The following is a 19,233-nucleotide window of genomic DNA, read 5'->3' on the forward strand; positions in this document are numbered from 1 at the left end:
ATAAACATCAGATCAAGCCTGGTGTCTTCAAGGATTTTTAGAGCGAACCGTAAAAAAGTCCATTAACTCCTGACAAAGAATGCAAATTAATCACAACATGGGGTGAGATGAAATTAAAGCCTCGCTTCTAATCAATGACAAGGCAGGATGAAAGCGCCCAGCTTCCTTCCCATCCCATTCTTGACTCGCTTGTCGGCAAACATGCCGCCAGTGGATCTCATGCGGACATAAACACACACATACGGGAAAGGTGAGTGCACGGACTCTGCTCCTACTTCCACACCCCCCCAGCCCCTTAACTGTGCCCCCTCAAAACGATCTGCTTACAAGCCGACAGACTCACAAAACACACTAATCATCCGAATCTCAGGTGCATCCAATTTGTTATTCGCCCGTGCTCGTGCCAGCGAAAAGCCTGTCGCAGACAGATGCACTGAGAACCTTAAATGACAGTTTTGGCCTCCGGAAGTACGATCACTACAGCAAAATCTAGTACAGCCTCCAGGTGAAATGTCTGGAGCTCCATATGGAGCGCGGAAAATTAACAAGAAGATGAAAATCACGGCGGCAGCGGGGAGTCTGAATTTCTTCTTAAAAATGAAATTTAAAGATGAAGCCAGAGAAGTAATAAATTAATGGGGTGTGAAAACATTCAAAGCTTTACAATACCAGGGGCACTATTTGCACAGAAAGTTATTTTTTACTTCAGGTCATTTTGGTATAATTTATTAACCAAAGCTCAGCTTACATAGGCTACACAGTGAAACATTGGTGACGCTTGAGTTTATTCTGGACCACGCTGTCCCACATGGCTCAGTCACAAGCTTCTATTCTGCTACAGTTTGATTTGTTATTATTTAAATATGGTACTGTGAGCTCATTCCACACCAGCAGTGCCAAAAAGGATAGGAAAAGAAGCAGGTGCCATGTGAAAACAAAGACAACTGGGGCCACTAATGGAAACGTGGATATCTGAATGGTCACAATATCAAGTCTTGGCAGAGTAGAACTTTTGTGCTATTTGAAATGGATCAGATAGAGCATATGAACTTTTTGTAGGGCTGATAAGTGGTGGACCGGTGTATTGAACATTTACACCTGTCTACAGTAATGCTTTGCTAATTGTGTCCTCAACAAATGCCTGCCCACTCAGGCAGAAATGAACACCTTAAGAAACTCCAGATCTTGTCTGAACATTTTTGGAAGTGGAAGATGGACAGAACAAGACAAGTTATGCTGGGATGAGACGCCTGTCTTAAGAAAATTTACTTACCTTCTCAGTGTGCTGACAGTAAGGAAATGTTAACCAAAATCGAGAAATGTAAATTTGATCCATCCAAAAAAAAATCTATCTTGTACACCTCATCTTTTAGAGTCCCTGCATGTAAAGTTTCAAAATTTTCCTTTTTATTCCTCATACTATTGTAAATTATTTGCTTAAACATTTACATTATGATATGCACATTATCTATCCAGAGTTTGCCAGATTAGAAATATAATTGTTTCTGAATTTACCTCTTTCAGTCCTATCAGAATAGAAATATGGGAGATTGCACTGTCCAGGGCTGTTTCCTGCTTTGGGTTCAGTGCTGCTAGAATAGCCTCTGACCCACCAATACAATTAAGAACCCTTTAAGTAAAGATCTGAACAGGATTGGAAATCCCGTGCCATTGGTGTGTCTCATCAGAATGGAAATCACATTTCAGAATTTTGTCACATTAGGAATTTGTGTGTCCATATCTGAAGTATGACAAAAGTTCAGCGAGATTATAGCCTATCCTTTCATGATCTTAACTTCTTATGTCTTATGACTCTCATCTAATTGGAAAACCGATCCTCCTAGTGTATGCTCCTTTGCATTTTGTCCTACAGGGATATCTCATCTTTTCACAGACTTGCCTTTTTTGTATCAAATTACAAATGACATTCTTAAGTGTCTCATCAGATTTGGTATTTGATCCTTTCAGAATTTAGCTGGAGGGAATGTTCTCTTGGGTGACATGGTGGCCCTGTTGTTAGTGATACTGTCTCATAGCTCTAAGAACCTTACTTTGAATCTTTGCCAGATGAATATCTTTGTGGGGTCTGTACAATGTCCCAGTGTCCATGTGGTGTTTACTATAGTTTTCCCACTAAATTCCTAAAGTTGGGAAACTGAGGAAAGGGGGGGAAAAAAAAAAAACCCTGCCACAGACTGAATTAGATGTATTCTCTGTAACAGACCAAAAACCCCATCTACAATCTGTTCTTGCCTTACTGTACATCCAATGCTTTCAGAATAGGCTTTAGAACACAACATCCCTTAATTAGATTAAGTGCATTCCAGAAGTGAACAGAAAAATATTTGCTTTCCAAAAATGTAGTCATTTCAGTTGTGTAAGACTAGAAATCAAGGAATGTCTTTGTTCTGTCAGACAGTTTTTGATGCCATGTGTTGGGAAGGCAGTATGACAGATAAAAACACGAAGAGGCTGGACAAGGTGGTGAAGAAGGCTGGCTTAGTGCTAAGCAGAACTGTGGACTTAGTGGGAAGGGTGGTGAAAGGTGTATGGGGGAAAAGGTACAGGCCATCCTTCTCCACAACAACTTGGCGGGTCAGAAAAGTAAATGTAGCAGTCGTCTTCTCTCACTGCACTGTAGAACAGAGTGCTTTAGAAGATCACTTGTTCCTACTGATGTTGTCAATACAAGTGATTCATGACCTGGTCACTGCTCAATTGTACTTTTTTACTATTTATTTATGTTTTGTACTCTTTGCCTTTTTAAATAATTTGTAACAATTTTTACTAATGTGCTTTAGCTACTGGACACATGAGTTTCCACGAAGGGAAGAATACAGTATCTATCTAGGAGACATTTAAAAATGTCAAGTTTAGGATCTTTACTCATATTAGCTTTTTGTCCTGTTTGAAAAACAATGCATTATTCCATATAAAAATTTCTTCAGCCTTGTCAGGTTGAAATTTACTGTTTTGACATTAGCCCTTCTTACCTAATTGCTTAAAAAAGTTTGTTTGTTTAGTCCATGGTTTCAATCTCAGAATAATCAGATCTTTACAGTACATAGTCCTTTGTATTGTCTAAAGAGAAATCTGTTTACAATCTCATCTTTCCTTTATGTTCAAATTGCAAATCACACACTTAAAGAATCATAACAGATATGGCATGCACTGTATTCAGAATTAAATTATAATCAAGACTGCAAACCTTCTAGGCTTTAAGCCTCTTCTTCCAGACTACTGCACCTTGTTTTTTCTGACTACTGTTCCACCATAAAGTGCTACACTGACTAAGAATCTCATCACTGTTTTCCATGAGATTCTCATAGGATCGGAAAACTTGTAACGTCACAGTCAAATTACAATGTGATCTTCTCTGAATCTGGTTCTACAAATGACCTCATCTTTCTCAGTTTCACTCAGTGCCCCTTAGGACTGGGAATCCTGTTTTTTCATTTCAAATTATCATCAATGTGGAAATGTGATCATTTTAGAGTCGCATCAGATTAAATATGAATCAGGCTATTAACAAAAGAATTTACTCCTTACATATTATAACCTCGAGCATGGGAATGGTGCTATATACATAAAATATCTAATTTTTTTTTCTTTTTAGAAATCTTTTCATTTTTCAAAACTCAAAAGACTGACAATCACAGACATTAGGAGATTTACAAGAATGGAAATGTAGCTGAGTTGAAACCAAGTCTTTTTTGGCACTTTAAGTAATATTCCACCCAAACATTTTATATATTTATTTTTTAATATATGTAACTTACCACATGTAGTTTGTAGCAATGGCTGAAAATAAATTTAATCTCATGTTTTCAAGCAGAATGCCAGAAAAAAAAAGTTTATGATAATAAAAACCAATGGTATCAGTCAGTACTGTACAATAACATATGTCAAAAACATTCACAGAAAAGAAAACTTCACATTATTTGTGTCATTTAATCCATGTGTTCGCTATCCAGCTGTATGCTCAAAATGTGCAAAATGCATGTATTTTTTGATAGAGTTTTATTATTAGTTACTTCCAGAAAAATCAGTGCATATATTGTAACAGAAAAATGTATTCCCATAATACTGCAGTTTTCAATTGAAGGCAGAACTCTTGAATGAGAGGGAACAGGCAAGATCTTAGTTTAAAAACACAGTATTATGGTAATGTATTCACCTCTTTATGATATACGCATATTTTTCCAGAAGTAACTATTAATAACATTTTAGCAAAAAAATGTCTTATGCATTTTGGGCAATGGATATGTGGATTGCATGAAAACATCGGAGCAACAATTTTTCTCAGTCATCACTACAAACTACATGGTTTATACAAATAACATAAAAAATGTGTAATTTTTGGGTGGACTACTCTATTAAGGGTAACTTCACGAAACAGATTTTTAATGTCCCCCATGTACAACCAAATTATTAGCTTGAAGGGGGCCACCATGTTTCATTTCTCTCTCCTAAGATTACCCATTTTCATCATTTAATACGCTGTGGTGTATACAGTTCGATTCTTGTATTTTTGTTCCTGTTTCACAGCTAAGAAAAATTTGGGCTTAAGTTATCAGTAGGGTTCATTATTGCAGTATGTGGCAAATACAAGGAAAACACTTTAAAAGTAGGCAAAGTACGTACAAATAATTACTTGTGTTGAAACAGAAAGCCTTAAGACTTCAACAGGCCCCATCTTTAAACATCTCCTTCCATTTATGGCAATACAAAGTTCCTGTTTCACAGCATTCACTTATTCACCATTTCACACCTTTAGGCATCATCAGTCACCAGCTGGAGCAAAGATGGAGGTGATGACCCACCTGGGTTCCAGTGCACACCAAAAGAAATGGAGGCCAGGCTCACTGTCAGGGGAACTGAACAGTGATACGCTGAAGAAACCCCTTCGTTTATTCAAAGGCTGCGCGAGTCTCCAGCGCACAATCACAAGCGTGCATATATTAGGTCATGCACACAAACCAGATTTGCATGAGAATGGCAAGTTAATAGCCGCCTAAAGAGCGCAGGCCAGAGCACTTTTGAAATCCAGCAGCCCCCGGGCAGGTCGACGCGTGCAGCTGGGAAGAGCTGCAATAAAGACTCTCCGATTATTCCTCTTGTTCTGTTGCTTTACACACTCACACAATCAGAGGAAAGCCCCAGAGAAATACTTCTAATTGTGTCTCAAAACTGCCAAGGCCGAGTCATTCACAGTGCTTGGCCTCAGGACTCTTCCTCAGTGGGAAAACTGCATTAAAAGCCTCTGTTAGCGCTGGGCAAAGCCAGGAGGCATCCAAACCACACAGGAGGTTAGGAAGCAAGTGACAGAAGTGAGAAGCAAGGATAAAAGCATGGGAAATACATTGGGTAGTGGGAAAGATAGAAGGATGCAAGTAGCAGACTGTCCAATCAGGGACATGAAGATAGACAGCAGAGAGCTATGTACAGGCAAGAAAGAGAGACATGCAGGCAGCAGACATATGCAAGGTGACGATAACAGGCAGGCCAACATGAGATGAATGGATGGTTGAGAAGAGAGTCAGGGAAAAGCCCAGGCACTGGCCAGTCCAGAAAGTAATGTCAGGTAGGAAAGGGAGCCAAACAGGCACACACACAGAAAGGAGGTTAATTATAAATAGAGAGGTTAGTTGCAAATGGTGCAGAAGGGAGGCCAGGTGGAGATACCTGCAGGCAGAAGAGAGATCATTAACAAAATGTGTGGCAGGGAGGCCAGCTAGTGATGCCCGCAGGCAGTGGGGATGCCAGTCAGACAAAGTACAAGGAGCCTGCTAGTAAGACACCTGAATTGTGGATAGGCCTATGACATATGGCTAGGCGCTGGACAGGGCAGCCTAAGGAAAACAAGCAAAGGACCGCAGGGCAATAGGCCAGAAGAGTATCACAGATCAAACACACAGGAGCAGAAAACATGACAGCCAGAAACAGACAGAAAGACAGACATGTAACGTGCACATATTTATAATACTCCTATACTAGGCCTCAGTTCGATGATTGACTTTCTGGTCGTGTCGTCGGACCTGCGGCCACATGTCTTGGACACTCAGATAAAGATAGGGGCAGAGCTGTCAACTGACCACCACCTGGTGGTGAGTAGGCTTCGATGGTGGGGGAGGATGCCGGTCAGGCCTGGTAGGCCCAAACGTGTTGTGGAGGCGATCCCCAAACCCGTTGGTGGACACTGGCGGTAAGGGATGCTGTCAAGCTAAAGAAGGAGTCCTACAGGACCCTTTTATCCTGTGGGACTCTGGAGGCAGCTAATAGGTACCAGCAGGCCAAGCAGAATGCGGCTTCAGTGGTTACTAAGGCAAAACCTTGGGCATGGGAGGAGGTTGGGGAGACCATGGAGAACGACTTTCGGACGGCTTCGAGGAGATTCTGGTCCACCATCCGGCATCTCAGGAGAGGGTAGCAGTGCAGCGTCAACACTGTATATGGTGGGGATGGTGCGCTGCTGACCTCGACTTGGGATGTTGTGGATCGGTGGGGGGAGTACTTTGAAGACCTCCTCAATCCCACTAACATGCCTTCCAATGAGTAAGCAGAGCCTGGAAACTCAGGGGTGGGCTCCCCCATCTCTGGGACTGAGTTCACCGAGGTGGTCAAAAAACTCCTTGGTGATAGGACCCCGGGGGTGGATGAGGTACACCCCGAGTTCCTCAAGGCTCTGGATGTTGTAGGACTGTCTTGGTTGACACACCTCTGCAACATCGCATGGACATCGGGGACAGTGCCTCTGGATTGCCAGACCGGGGGTGGTGGTTCCCCTCTTTAAGAAGGGGGACCGGAGGCTGTGTTCTAACTATAGAGGGATCACAATCCTCAGCCTCCCTGGAAAAGTCTATTCGGGGTCCTGGAGAGGAGGGTCCGTCGGATAGTCGAACCTCGGATTCAGGAGGAACAGTGTGGTTTTCGTCCTGGTCGCAAAACAGTGGACCAGCTCTACACCCCTTAGCAGGGTCCTGGAGGGTGCATGGGAGTTTGCCCAACCAGTCTACATGTGTTTTGAGTACTTGGAAAAGGCATCCGACCGTGTCCCTCGGGGGAATCCTGTGGGGGGGCTGTTCACTCCCTGTACAACCGGTGTCAGAGCTTGGTCCGCATTGCCGACAGTAAGTCAAACCCGTTTCCAGTAAGAGCTGGACTCACCCCGGGCTGCCTTTTGTCACCGATTCTGTTCATAACTTTTATGAGCCAGGGCGTTGAGGGGGTCCGGTTTGGTGGACTCAGGATTGGGTCACTGCTCTTTGCAGATGATGTTGTCCTGTTTGCTTCATCAGGCCGTGACCTTCAGCTCTCTCTGGACTGGTTCAGAGCCGAGTGTGAAGCGGCTGGGATGGGATTCAGCACCTCCAAATCCAAGACCATGGTCCTCAGCCGAAAAAGGGTGGAGTGCCCTTTCAGGGTTGGGAGCGAGATTCTGCCACAAGTGGAGGAGTTCAAGTATCTCAGGGTCTTGTTCACGAGTCAGGGAAGAATGGAGTGTGAGATCGACAGGTGAATCAGTGCTGTGTCCGTAGTGATGCGGGCTCTGCATCAGTCTGTCGTGGTGAAAAGGGAGCTGAGTCGTAAGGCAAAGCACTCAATTTACCAGTCGATCTATGTTCCTACCCTCATCTATGGTCATGAGTTATGGGTAGTGACCGAAAGAACAAGATTGCGAATACAAGCGGCTGAAATGAGTTTCCTCTGCAGGGTGTCTAGGCTTTCCCTTAAAGATAGGGTGAGGAGCTCAGTCATCCAGGAGGGGCTCAGAGTAGAGCCACTGCTCCTCCGCATCGAGAGGAGTCAGATGAGGTGGCTCGGTGTTCCGGGCACGTCTAACTGGGAGGAGGCCCCGGGGAAGACCCAGGACACGCTGGAGAGACTATGTCTCCCGGCTGGCCTGAGAACACCTCGGGATTCCCCCGAAAGAGCTAGAAGTGGCCGGGGAGAGGGAAGTCTGGGCAACTCTGCTCAAGCTGCTGCCCCTGCGACCCGATCTCGGATGAGTGGAAGACGATGGATGGATGGATGGATACTTGCTGAGACGGCCTACTGATTCTTACTTTTTGTTTCATTCCTGCTTCCAAGCTCCAAAACAGATGCAATTTGAAAAACAAAGACAATGTTTTGAAAGTTTACTTCATGTCTTAACAAACAAATGTAAACAGATTTAGAAAACTGCAAAACCAAACAGCTCTCAATTTTTTTTTTTTTAACATTTTTATAACAAACTCCCATCTCTTGCACCTCAAAGAAACACATATAATTCCATAACCTCCCAGACTACCCACATCCCCAATTCCTCTACTTAGCCCTGCCAATTGCTAGACCTTCACAGCTTTGTTGCACCCTCCACCTTCATGCATAAAAAAGAATGGCCGCAATCTTACCTGAGGGTAAGGAAATCTCCCTAGGGCAAGCTGCAAAAGTAAACCAGTATATCTTTAGGACTGTATATTAGACATTCATGCACACAGAGAGAGGAGTTGAAGGGACTTCCTGCATACATCAAAGACATTGAGCAAGGATAGGGATGAGATGAGAGTCTTACATTTAAAGAAACCTTTTCATGTTCTTTGAACAACTCGGGTCTTAGTCAGTTAACAAGGAAGGATTGGTAAGACCTTAATCAGCCAATAGAGTTTAGTGCCAGACCTACAGAGCTGGGCTCTGTTACAGAGTGATGACGTTTACTGTTCTTAGCCTTGTAAGTCAGTGATGTGATACGATATGCATGGTCACTTGTGTCTTTCTCCCCACACACTTTAAGAGGGTACCTAGAACTTCATTGAAATAGAGCATCTTTACATAATGGCTAAGATTAGGGTTGTGAGAAGGCTACCCGATTCCTGAATAAAGATGACTGTCGAGTAGATGTGTATTTCAGTTGGTGTTATGTAGTATGACTGATTTGCGTAAAAGCATGCAACATAAACGTACAATCCAATTAGCTGTTCAGAGCAGCTCCTGAATCATGTAACTATGGAAGTCTGATATAGCCAACCCATAGTTGGCTACATCTGTCTCTCTGATGTACACTTTATCTCAGCACTATAACTATTGACTTTATTTTGTATTTTGCAAAGATAAGCACAATGACCAGCAAGACCAAAACATCAGGGGGAGAAAGGATACTGGATATGAGCTTCACATGAGGCCTGACATTTCACTAAGCCAAACCAAACACTTTCCGTTAATGACCAAACCAACATACAACAGGAAAGAATAAAACTGTTGTGAATTGCTGGGAGGACATATTTGGATATGGTGCATCTTTCCTGAACCCAAATGCATCAACTACTCACTCAAAATGTGTCTTCTATTTAAAGGGCCGCAGCTCACAACCAACTTTTTATTTTAAACAAACAAGTATTAAAAAAATCAGAGTACCTCTGCTCAAATGGCCAATACTGTCTTATCAAATTCCGAGCAAGACACAGAGCCCCAACTTTCAGTTGAGAACTACAGTAAATTATGGTGATACAGATAATTTTTACTTTGTAAAATGTGCCTCTGAAAAAGTTATGCCTTTGATTTCCACTCGGCTAACGGTGTAGTGGAAAGGATGTGCTACTGCAAGGTAATCTACGAGACCGGAAGTGGCTTTCTGTGCACACATTATAATGATGGAAAATGAAACTGAAATTTAAAAGATCATTGCTAAAATAATAAGAAAATGAGAATAGGAGGTAAAACACCCAGGAAACAATAACAGGTGGCTTACAGTCCTTTTGTATCTTGTGTGATCACCTCTTGCAACCACCACTCTTGTCACCTCTGTGACACTGAGCATAAATGAGTCTGAATATACAGTTTTGGGATGTCAAGTCCAAGGGACTGACGGAATTACTGCCCACTGGTAGGCAGAAGGCCATGTCTCCAGATTCTATGATCCATTACATCCCAAAGTTGCTTTATGGTCAAAATTTTGGCCAATGCAGCACCTGAATATCAGCAATAATTCTTCAGGAGGCTGTAAATGTAGCATCTGTGTATAAACTGGCAATGTCCTGCTGTAGCTAAGGTCGTGTAGTAGTAGTGAGCACAGGGCCACTGACTTGACTCCTTGCTCTATGGCCAGCATCACTGACTCTGACCCTCACTCTAGTATCTCCGATATGGGCATTGTGTCTGATAGCAGTTTTAGCACTAGAATGAATCTGAAATGGTCACAAACTAGTTCGAAGTGTCAGTCCTCATCTACACTGTGGTCTCTTAATGGTGACCAAGCATTGGAAATCATCTATTCTTCCACTCTGATGAAACCTAGCATGTAATCAACACACAGTGGAGCCTCCTAATCCATAGTGTCTCGTACTGCCACAAAATATGCCTGCTTGCTGCACACCAATAGCACACTCCCCTTGCTTCTAGTGAAATTCAAGGCATTTTGGAACACAGCACATAAAACTGATTAATGTGGCCTTTGTGTAGCTGTGACCTAAGCTTTGAATTAATGTATTTCAAAGGTACCCTGATCGGGCATTGTTCTAACGATACTTCGTGTGCTTGGCAACCTGCAATCCCTCGCTAGTATTGTTGGACAAAGGGTCTAAAAAATGGAAACAGTCTGCAGCAATTTCAGAAAAAAACAAAACAAAACAAAACACTTTACCTCCAAAAGGGAAAAGCTTTAATTAAAACACAAGTCTTGACAAAACTTTCACAACTACAGTTAGGTCCATAAATATTTGGACAGAGACAACTTTTTTCTAATTTTGGTTCTGTACATTACCACAATGAATTTTAAATGAAACAACTCAGATGCAGTTGAAGTGCAGACTTTCAGTTTTAATTCAGTGGGTGAACAAAAGATTGCATAAAAATGTGAGGCAACTAAAGCATTTTTAACACAATCCCTTTATTTCAGGGGCTCAAAAGTAATTGGACAATTGACTCAAAGGCTATTTCATGGGCAGGTGTGTTCAAGTCCGTCGTTATGTCTTTATAAAAGGTCTGGAGTTGATTTGAGGTGTGGTGCTTGCATGTGGAAGATTTTGCTGTGAACAGACAACATGCGGTCAAAGGAGCTCTCCATGCAGGTAAAAGAAGCCATCCTTAAGCTGCGAAAACAGAAAAACCCCATCCGAGAAATTGCTACAATATTACGAGTGGCAAAATCTACAGTTTGGTACATCCTGAGAAAGAAAGCAAGCACTGGTGAACTCAGCAACGCAAAAAGACCTGAATGTCCACGGAAGACAACAATGGTGGATGATTGCATAATCATTTCCATGGCGAAGAGAAACCCCTTCACAACAGCTAACCAAGTGAACAACACTCTCCAGGGGGCAGGCGTATCGATATCCAAGTCTACCATAAAGAGAAGACTGCATGAAAGTAAATACAGAGGGTGCACTGCAAGGTGCAAGCCACTCATAAGCCTCAAGAATAGAAAGGCTAGATTGGACTTTGCTAAGAACATCTAAAAAGCCAGCACAGTTCTGGAAAAACATTCTTTGGACAGATGAAACCAAGATCAACCTCTACCAGAATGATGGCAAGAAAAAAGTATGGAGAAGGCGTGGAACAGCTCATTATCCAAAGCATACCACATCATCTGTAAAACACGGTGGAGGCAGTGTGATGGCTGCCAGTGGCACTGGGACACTAGTGTTTATTGATGATGTGACACAGGACAGAAGCAGCCGAATGAATTCTGAGGTGTTCAGAGACATACTGTCTGCTCAAATCCAGCTAAATGCAGTCAAATTGATTGGGCGGTGTTTCATGATACAGATGGACAATGACCCAAAACATACAGCCAAAGCAACCCAGGAGTTTATTAAAGCAAAGAAGTGGAAAATTCTTGAATGACCCATTCAATCACCTGATCTTAACCCAGTTGAGCATGCATTTCACTTGTTGAAGACTAAACTTCGGACAGAAAGGCCCACAAACAAACAGCAACTGAAAGCCACTGCAGTAAAGGCAGAGCATTAAAAAGGAGGAAACCCAGCATCTGGTGACGTCCATGAGTTCAAGACTTCAGGCTATCATTGCCAGCAAAGGGTTTTCAACCAAGTATTAGAAATGAACATTTTATTTCCAGTTATTTAATTTGTCCAATTACTTTTGAGCCCCTGAAATAAAGGGATTGTGTTTAAAAAATGCTTTAGTTGCCTCACATTTTTATGCAATCATTTTGTTCACCCCACTGAATTAAAGCTGAAAGTCTGCCCTTCAACTGCATCCGAGTTGTTTCATTTAAAATTCATTGTGGTAATGTACAGAACCAAAATTAGAAAAAAGTTGTCTCTGTCCAAATATTTATGGACCTAACTGTATATCACAAAGTTGAATCACAGTACAATGAGTAGACAGTTACCTCCATGAAAGAAATTCCCAAACTCCACATGTCTGAATGGATGCCATACTGCTCCCCTGATATCCTCTCTGGCTGAAACATAAGAAACGCACCAAGTCAGGGATCGATCCAGAAGGGGAACAAGAGAGGGCAGACAAATTAAAGAACTGAGGTAACAAGACCATCTTCAGGGCAAATGCAGGAAAAGAGAGGGTTTCGGCATATTAAACTAATGTAAGAAAAAAAAAAAGCAGGTGCAGAGAAAGGTAGGTAGAGTAAGAGTCGAAATTAATCCGGAGGCTCTCTGTTAACAGGAGAGGAGATCTCATGCAGACTGGGGTAGGTGGGGGGTGTAGGGGCTTCCAAAGGGTAATCTGTTTAATGCACACAGGGGAGGGTGCTAGGTAATCGCAGCTAAAACATTTTCAAAAGGAAAAAAATTAAATTTAATCCCAGTGCTTTCTGACAAGCTGAAGCGCAGACTGTTTGAAGTGCAGTAGTCCATTTCATCTCCACAGAATTCAACTGAATTAAATGAGATGTAGATCGAGTAAGACCCCCAACTGCCCTCCTCTCCTGTTTGGCTGCCTTACTTACTGCCATATATGCATTGGTTCCCACATAGGTTTTGGCAATGGAGTTGACCAGCTGAAAGAAAAAGAAAAAAAAAAAAAAAAAAAGCCATGAGTTTGTGTGATCAGCACCCCATCCCAGTAAAGGAATGAAGCAGCCTGTTATATGCAAAAGGGTAAGGGACACATCCTGCAGTTTTAAATAAGTGGAATGCCCAAAACACAAGGCAGGTGGTTGAAACACAACAAGAGAGTTTGACAACATCTAATAGGCGTCTGACCTCCCGTTTCTTCTCACTGCTTGGCAGGGAAGAGAGGTGATGGCAATTCAAATGAACACCGCTGCAAATGCGCAGGTCACCACTGGCAGGACTCTCGAGGGGCCGCAAAATGGAAATTAATTAAAATTTGTGCTGCACGCCGTCAATGCCCGCTGCTATTGTCACACTCCACTTTAATTTTTTCTTGCAGGCCTGTTTAGCTCCCTCAGCACAGCTCCCACTCTGCCCCATCTATTGTCTACCCAAAAACTGCTCTGTGCTGCAGCTGCATGTCAATGAGCTGCACTATCGGGGACGAGTAATTACAATATCAGCAATTTCTCCTGTCATTAAACAATCAACAATCATATTCGCACAAGAAAAAAGAACTCTGAATAGAGGGCCTCCCTGAGCATTACAAGCAATCGGAGAGATTTTGACTTGCTGCCAGGAACCAACAAAAGTGGGGGAGGGTAGCAAAGCCAGAGGAGCCCCAGCTTACCTGAGTGCTGACTCCAAAATCACACAGCTTCACCTGACCCCGCGTGTTCACCAGCATGTTAGATGGCTTGACATCTAAAAAACACAGAAACATGGAGGGTAGGGAGAGCTTGGGGCGGGGGTTTCAGAGTGTTGTTAAATGACAAATAGTACAATTTTGGGGAAGCTGCACACATTAAGTGTATATGATGGTCATGCATTTTCATCAGGCACACTGCAAGAACTCACAGAACAAGGAAGGCATACGCCTATTAATGAAGTCATTACATTAACAGTGATTCACTGTCACTAGGAAAGTGGAGACGGACCACTTGATTTACCCACTGGGCAGCTTGTGCAAAGGACAGGTTCTGGACCATTAGCTTTGACTAGAAATAAGAGACTAGAGCACTCACCTCTGTGTAAAATCTTCAAGCTCCACAGATAGGTGAGCCCTTTAACCACCTGAAAGACATAAAGAGGTACATGGAATGAACGCCAAATGATCACCAAGAGTGAGGATTCCAACGGTCATAGACAAAGTGCAGCAACAGTTACCTGCTCCAATACTGTGTCACAGATGCATTTCCTCATGTCAGAAGAGAAATAAATCTACAGAAACTATGCAGTACCTTTGAATCCCAGGCATTACAAATAACTGACCAAGATTACGTTTTCATTAAGGAAGATGAGCAACATGACACTGCCAGTCAAGACACAATAAAAACATTATGACTGGCAACAAACATCATCCAGGAGTTGCCAGTATTTTACTAGATACTGTAAGCTAAGAAGTGATGGTATGCAATGGTGGAAAGATAGCAAAATGACCTGTCATGCAACACAAATTGTAAGTTAGTTGTGAAAATCTTTCACTGAGTTAGAAACATTTATAAAGACAAACACGACTTCAACACTTTGCTGAAATGGAAATACTTATAAATATATTTAGCATCATTCTGTATAATGACCACTGCAAGGCACACTCAAACACGACCCACACTAAGTATCTGAAGTTGCAAAATAACCTAGCAGACATAAACACATCTTTGGGGTGTGGGAGGAAAATCATAGTAACTGGAGAAAAATCCTCATAGAAATGGGAAAATATGCAGATTGTACAAAGACAGTGACTAGGCCAGAATATCAATCCAGTCTTCTGCAGCTGTAAGGCTATAGTTTTCCTGCATTGGGCTAGAAGTCAAGACATACATTTCCTTGCAATTCCACATTGAAATAGGCAGTTTTGAAAATGGATGGATAAAATAAGATACACTAATAAAACCCTGACTATTCCCTTAAAATAAGAAGTTAGACCTCCACTGGCATCCTTTCCACTTGTACTGATGACACAACTAGACCTAATCAAACCAAAATGCTCGGAGGTCCAAGATGTGCACTTTCACACTTCCGATATTCCTTCTTTCTATCCTGAAAATCATAATGGCTTTCTTAAACTGGACAAAAAAAAAAACAAAAACAGAAATACACAGCATTGGCTTTGTTAGGAGGAATTCAAGAGGATGGACTAACTGAGTTAAGCTAAAAAACGCAACCAAGGAAGGAAGGTCGTGGCTAAGAACCTGTCAGGTGTTTATACATAACAATAATTCTTCCTTCCCAGTCCACCAAGACAGGTCCCGCACTTGTACCACCAACCCCAATGTAATCTGGTATACTTACAGCCACTGCTATCCTCCCGAGGACATGTTCTGGGATCCGCCGGTACACATCCAAAGAGCCCCCTGAGGACAAAGATGATGTTCTGTTACATAAAGTTGAACCAACACCATGTCTCCACTATCAGGGGTGAGTGCCAATTTTTTTAGTACCTGCTTCCCAAGTAGCATCTGTCACTCCTAGACATTCCCGCCTTACCTGATAGTTATACACACATATAATTAAAGAGAACTTCATTGGGGATATGGGTTTATGTTACAGTAAATTAAGGTAACCTGTTAAAAACTTCGGAAATATTGTAATGTGAATCTTACCGTCCATAAACTCTGTGCAGATGGAGATTCGGTTTTCCACAAAAAAAGCCCCATAAAAGCCAATGATATAGGATGAGTCACACTGAAAAATGAGGAGAGACAAGGGGCATAGCTGTGCTTAATCCTGAGGATGCATGGAGACCGAGACAAAGCAAATCAGAATTGGGATTTCCAATCAGTCTACACAAACCCAGGTTCAGTGGCCTGCACATAAATGCAAGTTAGTGTGTAGGAATTGGCACAGATGTACATACTGTACATTTAGTTGTGTAAATTTGTACACTTTATTTTAAGGATAGAGCAAATTGCAAACAATTCTATATTAATAAACCCTACCTCATATGTAGATATAACAACACAGGCTTCTTGTCAAGAACAGGCAAACATATGCCTACATTTAAAATGGCTTTATAAACAGGCGTTTCCAAAGGTTAACAATACAATGACAGATGGAAAGAAAAAAATTGGCAAAAGTAGAAACAAATAAATATATTAATCAAGCATTTAATGAAATACCTACCTCATCAGTTAATTACATAATTTAAGATTTCAAAACATGCATCTTCTTGTGTTCAATCCTTTCTGTTTTTGATTTACTCCTGTGTTTTAGGTCATTATCGTCTATCATCACTCAACCTCAATTAAACTTTAGGTGAAAGACTATACCTAAATGTTATCCTGTAACATTGCTTTATACAAATTAGAATCCAAGATCCCTCACTATGGCATCAAACTGTTGAGGTCCTTACGCAGCAAAACAGACCCAGACCATGATGTTCTTCCACCAACCTTCACAGTTGGGAACAGGTTTTGATGTCTGTGTGCAGTGCTTTTTCTCCCTCCCCAAACAAAGTTTTGCACTTTTTTTCAAGACGTCAAGATCTTTTACCGCATATGTTCACAGAAGACTGTCCCAGTGGTCATTTGCAAAATGAGACAAGCAACAATGTTTCTTTTGGAGAGTAACAGTTTCCTCCAGTGTCTTTTTCTAGTTATACTGTTCTTATTTAGCATTTTTCTTACAGCAGGTACATGAACAGAGAGACATGTAAACTGAAGAGATTTCCGCAGGTTCTTTGCTGTTAAAGTTTGTTTCCACCTCATTAAGCATTACACACTATTCTAGTTATGACCTTCAATAGATGCCAACATACACTGAGAGTAGCAACTGAATTTCTTCCATTTACAGACAATTTGTCTTACTGAGGAATAATGAACAACTAGTTCTTTAGGAATGCTTTTGTAGGCTTTATATATCTCTATAATTCTTTTTCTAATGTGTTCTGATATTTCTTTAGATTGGGGCACAGTTCACACAAATAAATCTGTCTCAAGAACCAAACTATGTGTGTCCTATCCAACGAGGAGGGCACCTCCAACCCATAACTCCAATAGCATCTCATTCACTGGGACAGCGGAGTCCAATTAGTTTTTGTACAGTTATCAGGTTAAGTGATCGTTTGTCTACTGTTGTGGCAAGATGACGTCTACATTTTATGAGTAATTAATGCAGAAATAAATTACAAATAATTAAACTTTTCTTGCAACTGTACACAGGATAGATAGGTAGATAGCTATAAAACTTTCTCTCTCTATTTATATAATTCATGGCATGCACAGACAAAATTTGATAAAAAATACCTTATAAAGAATTTCCAACTCTGACATGATTTGCTTCTGCAATTCAGCAGTGATGTCCAAGGGAATAACCTGAGAAAAATAAAGTGAAATTGCACATTGTACCCAACATCACAGACAAAGGTTTTAATCCCCTTTTCTAAAGAATCTCAAAGAGAGAGCTTAATGCTGATGAAGAACTAAAACCAAGAGGGGCACCCCTTCTGATGTCCAGGAAAGAGCCATATTTCCTATTATTTACTTCTGTCAATATCAAGAATTTTTTTTGGCCAGTACTGTCTAATATGCTAGCTTCACATGCAAGAGGATGGGCTACATATTGACGAACAGGAGCAGAATGATTATGCATTTTTGCCGGGTAAACTCTTCTATCATCATTAGGAAAGTCCCCAGCCATCCGTTTCCCAAAGAGGCCTGTGTTAATTTGATAGTCTGCTCTGACTCGTCCTTAAGAGCAGCAGCAGGTAAACGGAGAGTTAGTACAAATGGCATTGTGCTAGGACTAGAAGTACCAAGACTACTGAGAGCAACAATGAATGGACGGCCTGAACTTAAGAGGTTGAAACCACTGCAAATTGGTTATTTTCTGTAGTGAAACCAAGAAGAAGGTGCTACCAGTGGGCTTGCATGTGCCATGTATTAAACAGGGTTTGTTTTTTTTAATTAGGTGGATGCAGAAATTCTAAAGCAGGAATAAATAAAATAAATAAAAAATAAATCAACAGACCTTAACAGCTAGAATTTTCCCGCTTGGGACATGATGTGCTCTGTGAGGACAAAAGTAGAAAACGCCCATTAGTAAGCGTTTGGGGAACTACAGCACATATATTTACTCTTAGATAACCCCAAATGGTAACTCTGTGTGGACTGCTGGATTTTGGGAATCTTACACAGTGAGCAAGAAAAGAAGTAAGATAAGTTAGCAGTAAGAAAGAGAAAGTCTCTTTAAATAAAATCCATCAGAAGAGAATGATCATACCTTGAAGTAAAGAAATATAAAAGGTCCAAGAAAAAGCAGGGTATGGTAGCATGTACAGTACTAGGTAGGTCAAGATGCATGTTAAAGCAACTGGGGAAAAATTGTTAAAAACACAGTTTCCAGTACAAACCCTCAGGAATAAATGGGGCACCAACCCGAGTGGGTATCATATCCAAGGAAGCTGAGCACACATGAATTGCGGAACTTGAGTCCCAGATCCAGCCTGTAACTTATGGGTTACTTTTGTTACTTAAGTAGTCCAGTCAGTTTTCACAAGAACCAGTTTCAGATTGCAGTCAAATAAAAAAAAAAATGCACATTTAATAATTAAGCAATGATGAACGTTAATTAGTCTGCGGAGATTAGGTTTCTTGTCAGGGTGGGTGCATTTAAGGAATGGAGACAAGACAAACGTAACATTTAATTACGAAAGACATCTGTGAAGTGCAACAGGGCCTCCCCCAGCACGGACGATCGCTTGCCTCTCAGCTGTCCTGACCCAACCACAGATCCCAGCAAGGTGAATAATAAGGTTTGGAGACGGGATACCATTACAGATGAAGACAATCCTAAACCTCTGAGAAGCTTTAATTAACAGCTAACACCTTCCAGCGCCCGGCCCGCTAATTGCCCATTTGACACGGAGCAAGCGAATATTTTGCTTACTGCTCTGATAATTACATTTCAGCAACAATTCAGACAGGACTTTACAACCTGGAGTGGCGCCACTCATCTTCAGGGGCCATCACCTTAGCATTTAGCACTTTATTATTATTGCCGTGCAGCTCTCAGCATCACAATTATTTTCACATTGATTATTACATTTTATTATCATCATCATTGCATGGCTCCATCCAGCATCCGTGCTGTAATAAGCCATCTGATGCGCCCAGACACAGTCTGCCAACAGCAGAAGTTACAGTTCCCCCAGGCTCTAAAAGGAAAAGCAGTTCAGCTGGAAGGTCAGCAGTCTACCCCCAGCAACCTCCCACACACCCAC

General features: G+C 41.6%; 1 protein-coding gene across 3 annotated transcripts in view; it reads right to left on the bottom strand.

Annotated features, from left to right (window-relative positions):
* The window catches only part of map2k5 (mitogen-activated protein kinase kinase 5), a 78,113-nt gene that overhangs the window by 18,470 nt on the left and 40,410 nt on the right, over positions 1-19,233 (bottom strand). For 2 of the 3 annotated variants that reach the window (XR_005636057.1, XM_039773507.1), the window contains exons 9-17: positions 17,982-18,021; positions 17,258-17,326; positions 15,617-15,698; positions 15,306-15,367; positions 14,039-14,087; positions 13,645-13,718; positions 12,908-12,958; positions 12,332-12,403; positions 8,394-8,423 (exon numbers count right to left, since the gene is read on the bottom strand). Coding sequence is in view for 2 of the 3 variants with exons in the window: in XM_039773507.1 (XP_039629441.1) it covers positions 8,394-8,423; positions 12,332-12,403; positions 12,908-12,958; positions 13,645-13,718; positions 14,039-14,087; positions 15,306-15,367; positions 15,617-15,698; positions 17,258-17,326; positions 17,982-18,021 (529 nt within the window). In the remaining variant the exon portion in view is untranslated. Of the gene's footprint in view, positions 1-310; positions 3,383-8,393; positions 8,424-12,331; positions 12,404-12,907; positions 12,959-13,644; positions 13,719-14,038; positions 14,088-15,305; positions 15,368-15,616; positions 15,699-17,257; positions 17,327-17,981; positions 18,022-19,233 lie in introns of those variants that run through there. The other variant, XM_039773508.1, reaches the window with a different exon arrangement.

The sequence above is a fragment of the Polypterus senegalus genome, chromosome 12 (assembly GCF_016835505.1).
Source record: "Polypterus senegalus isolate Bchr_013 chromosome 12, ASM1683550v1, whole genome shotgun sequence".
In the NCBI taxonomy this organism is placed as follows: domain Eukaryota; kingdom Metazoa; phylum Chordata; class Cladistia; order Polypteriformes; family Polypteridae; genus Polypterus; species Polypterus senegalus.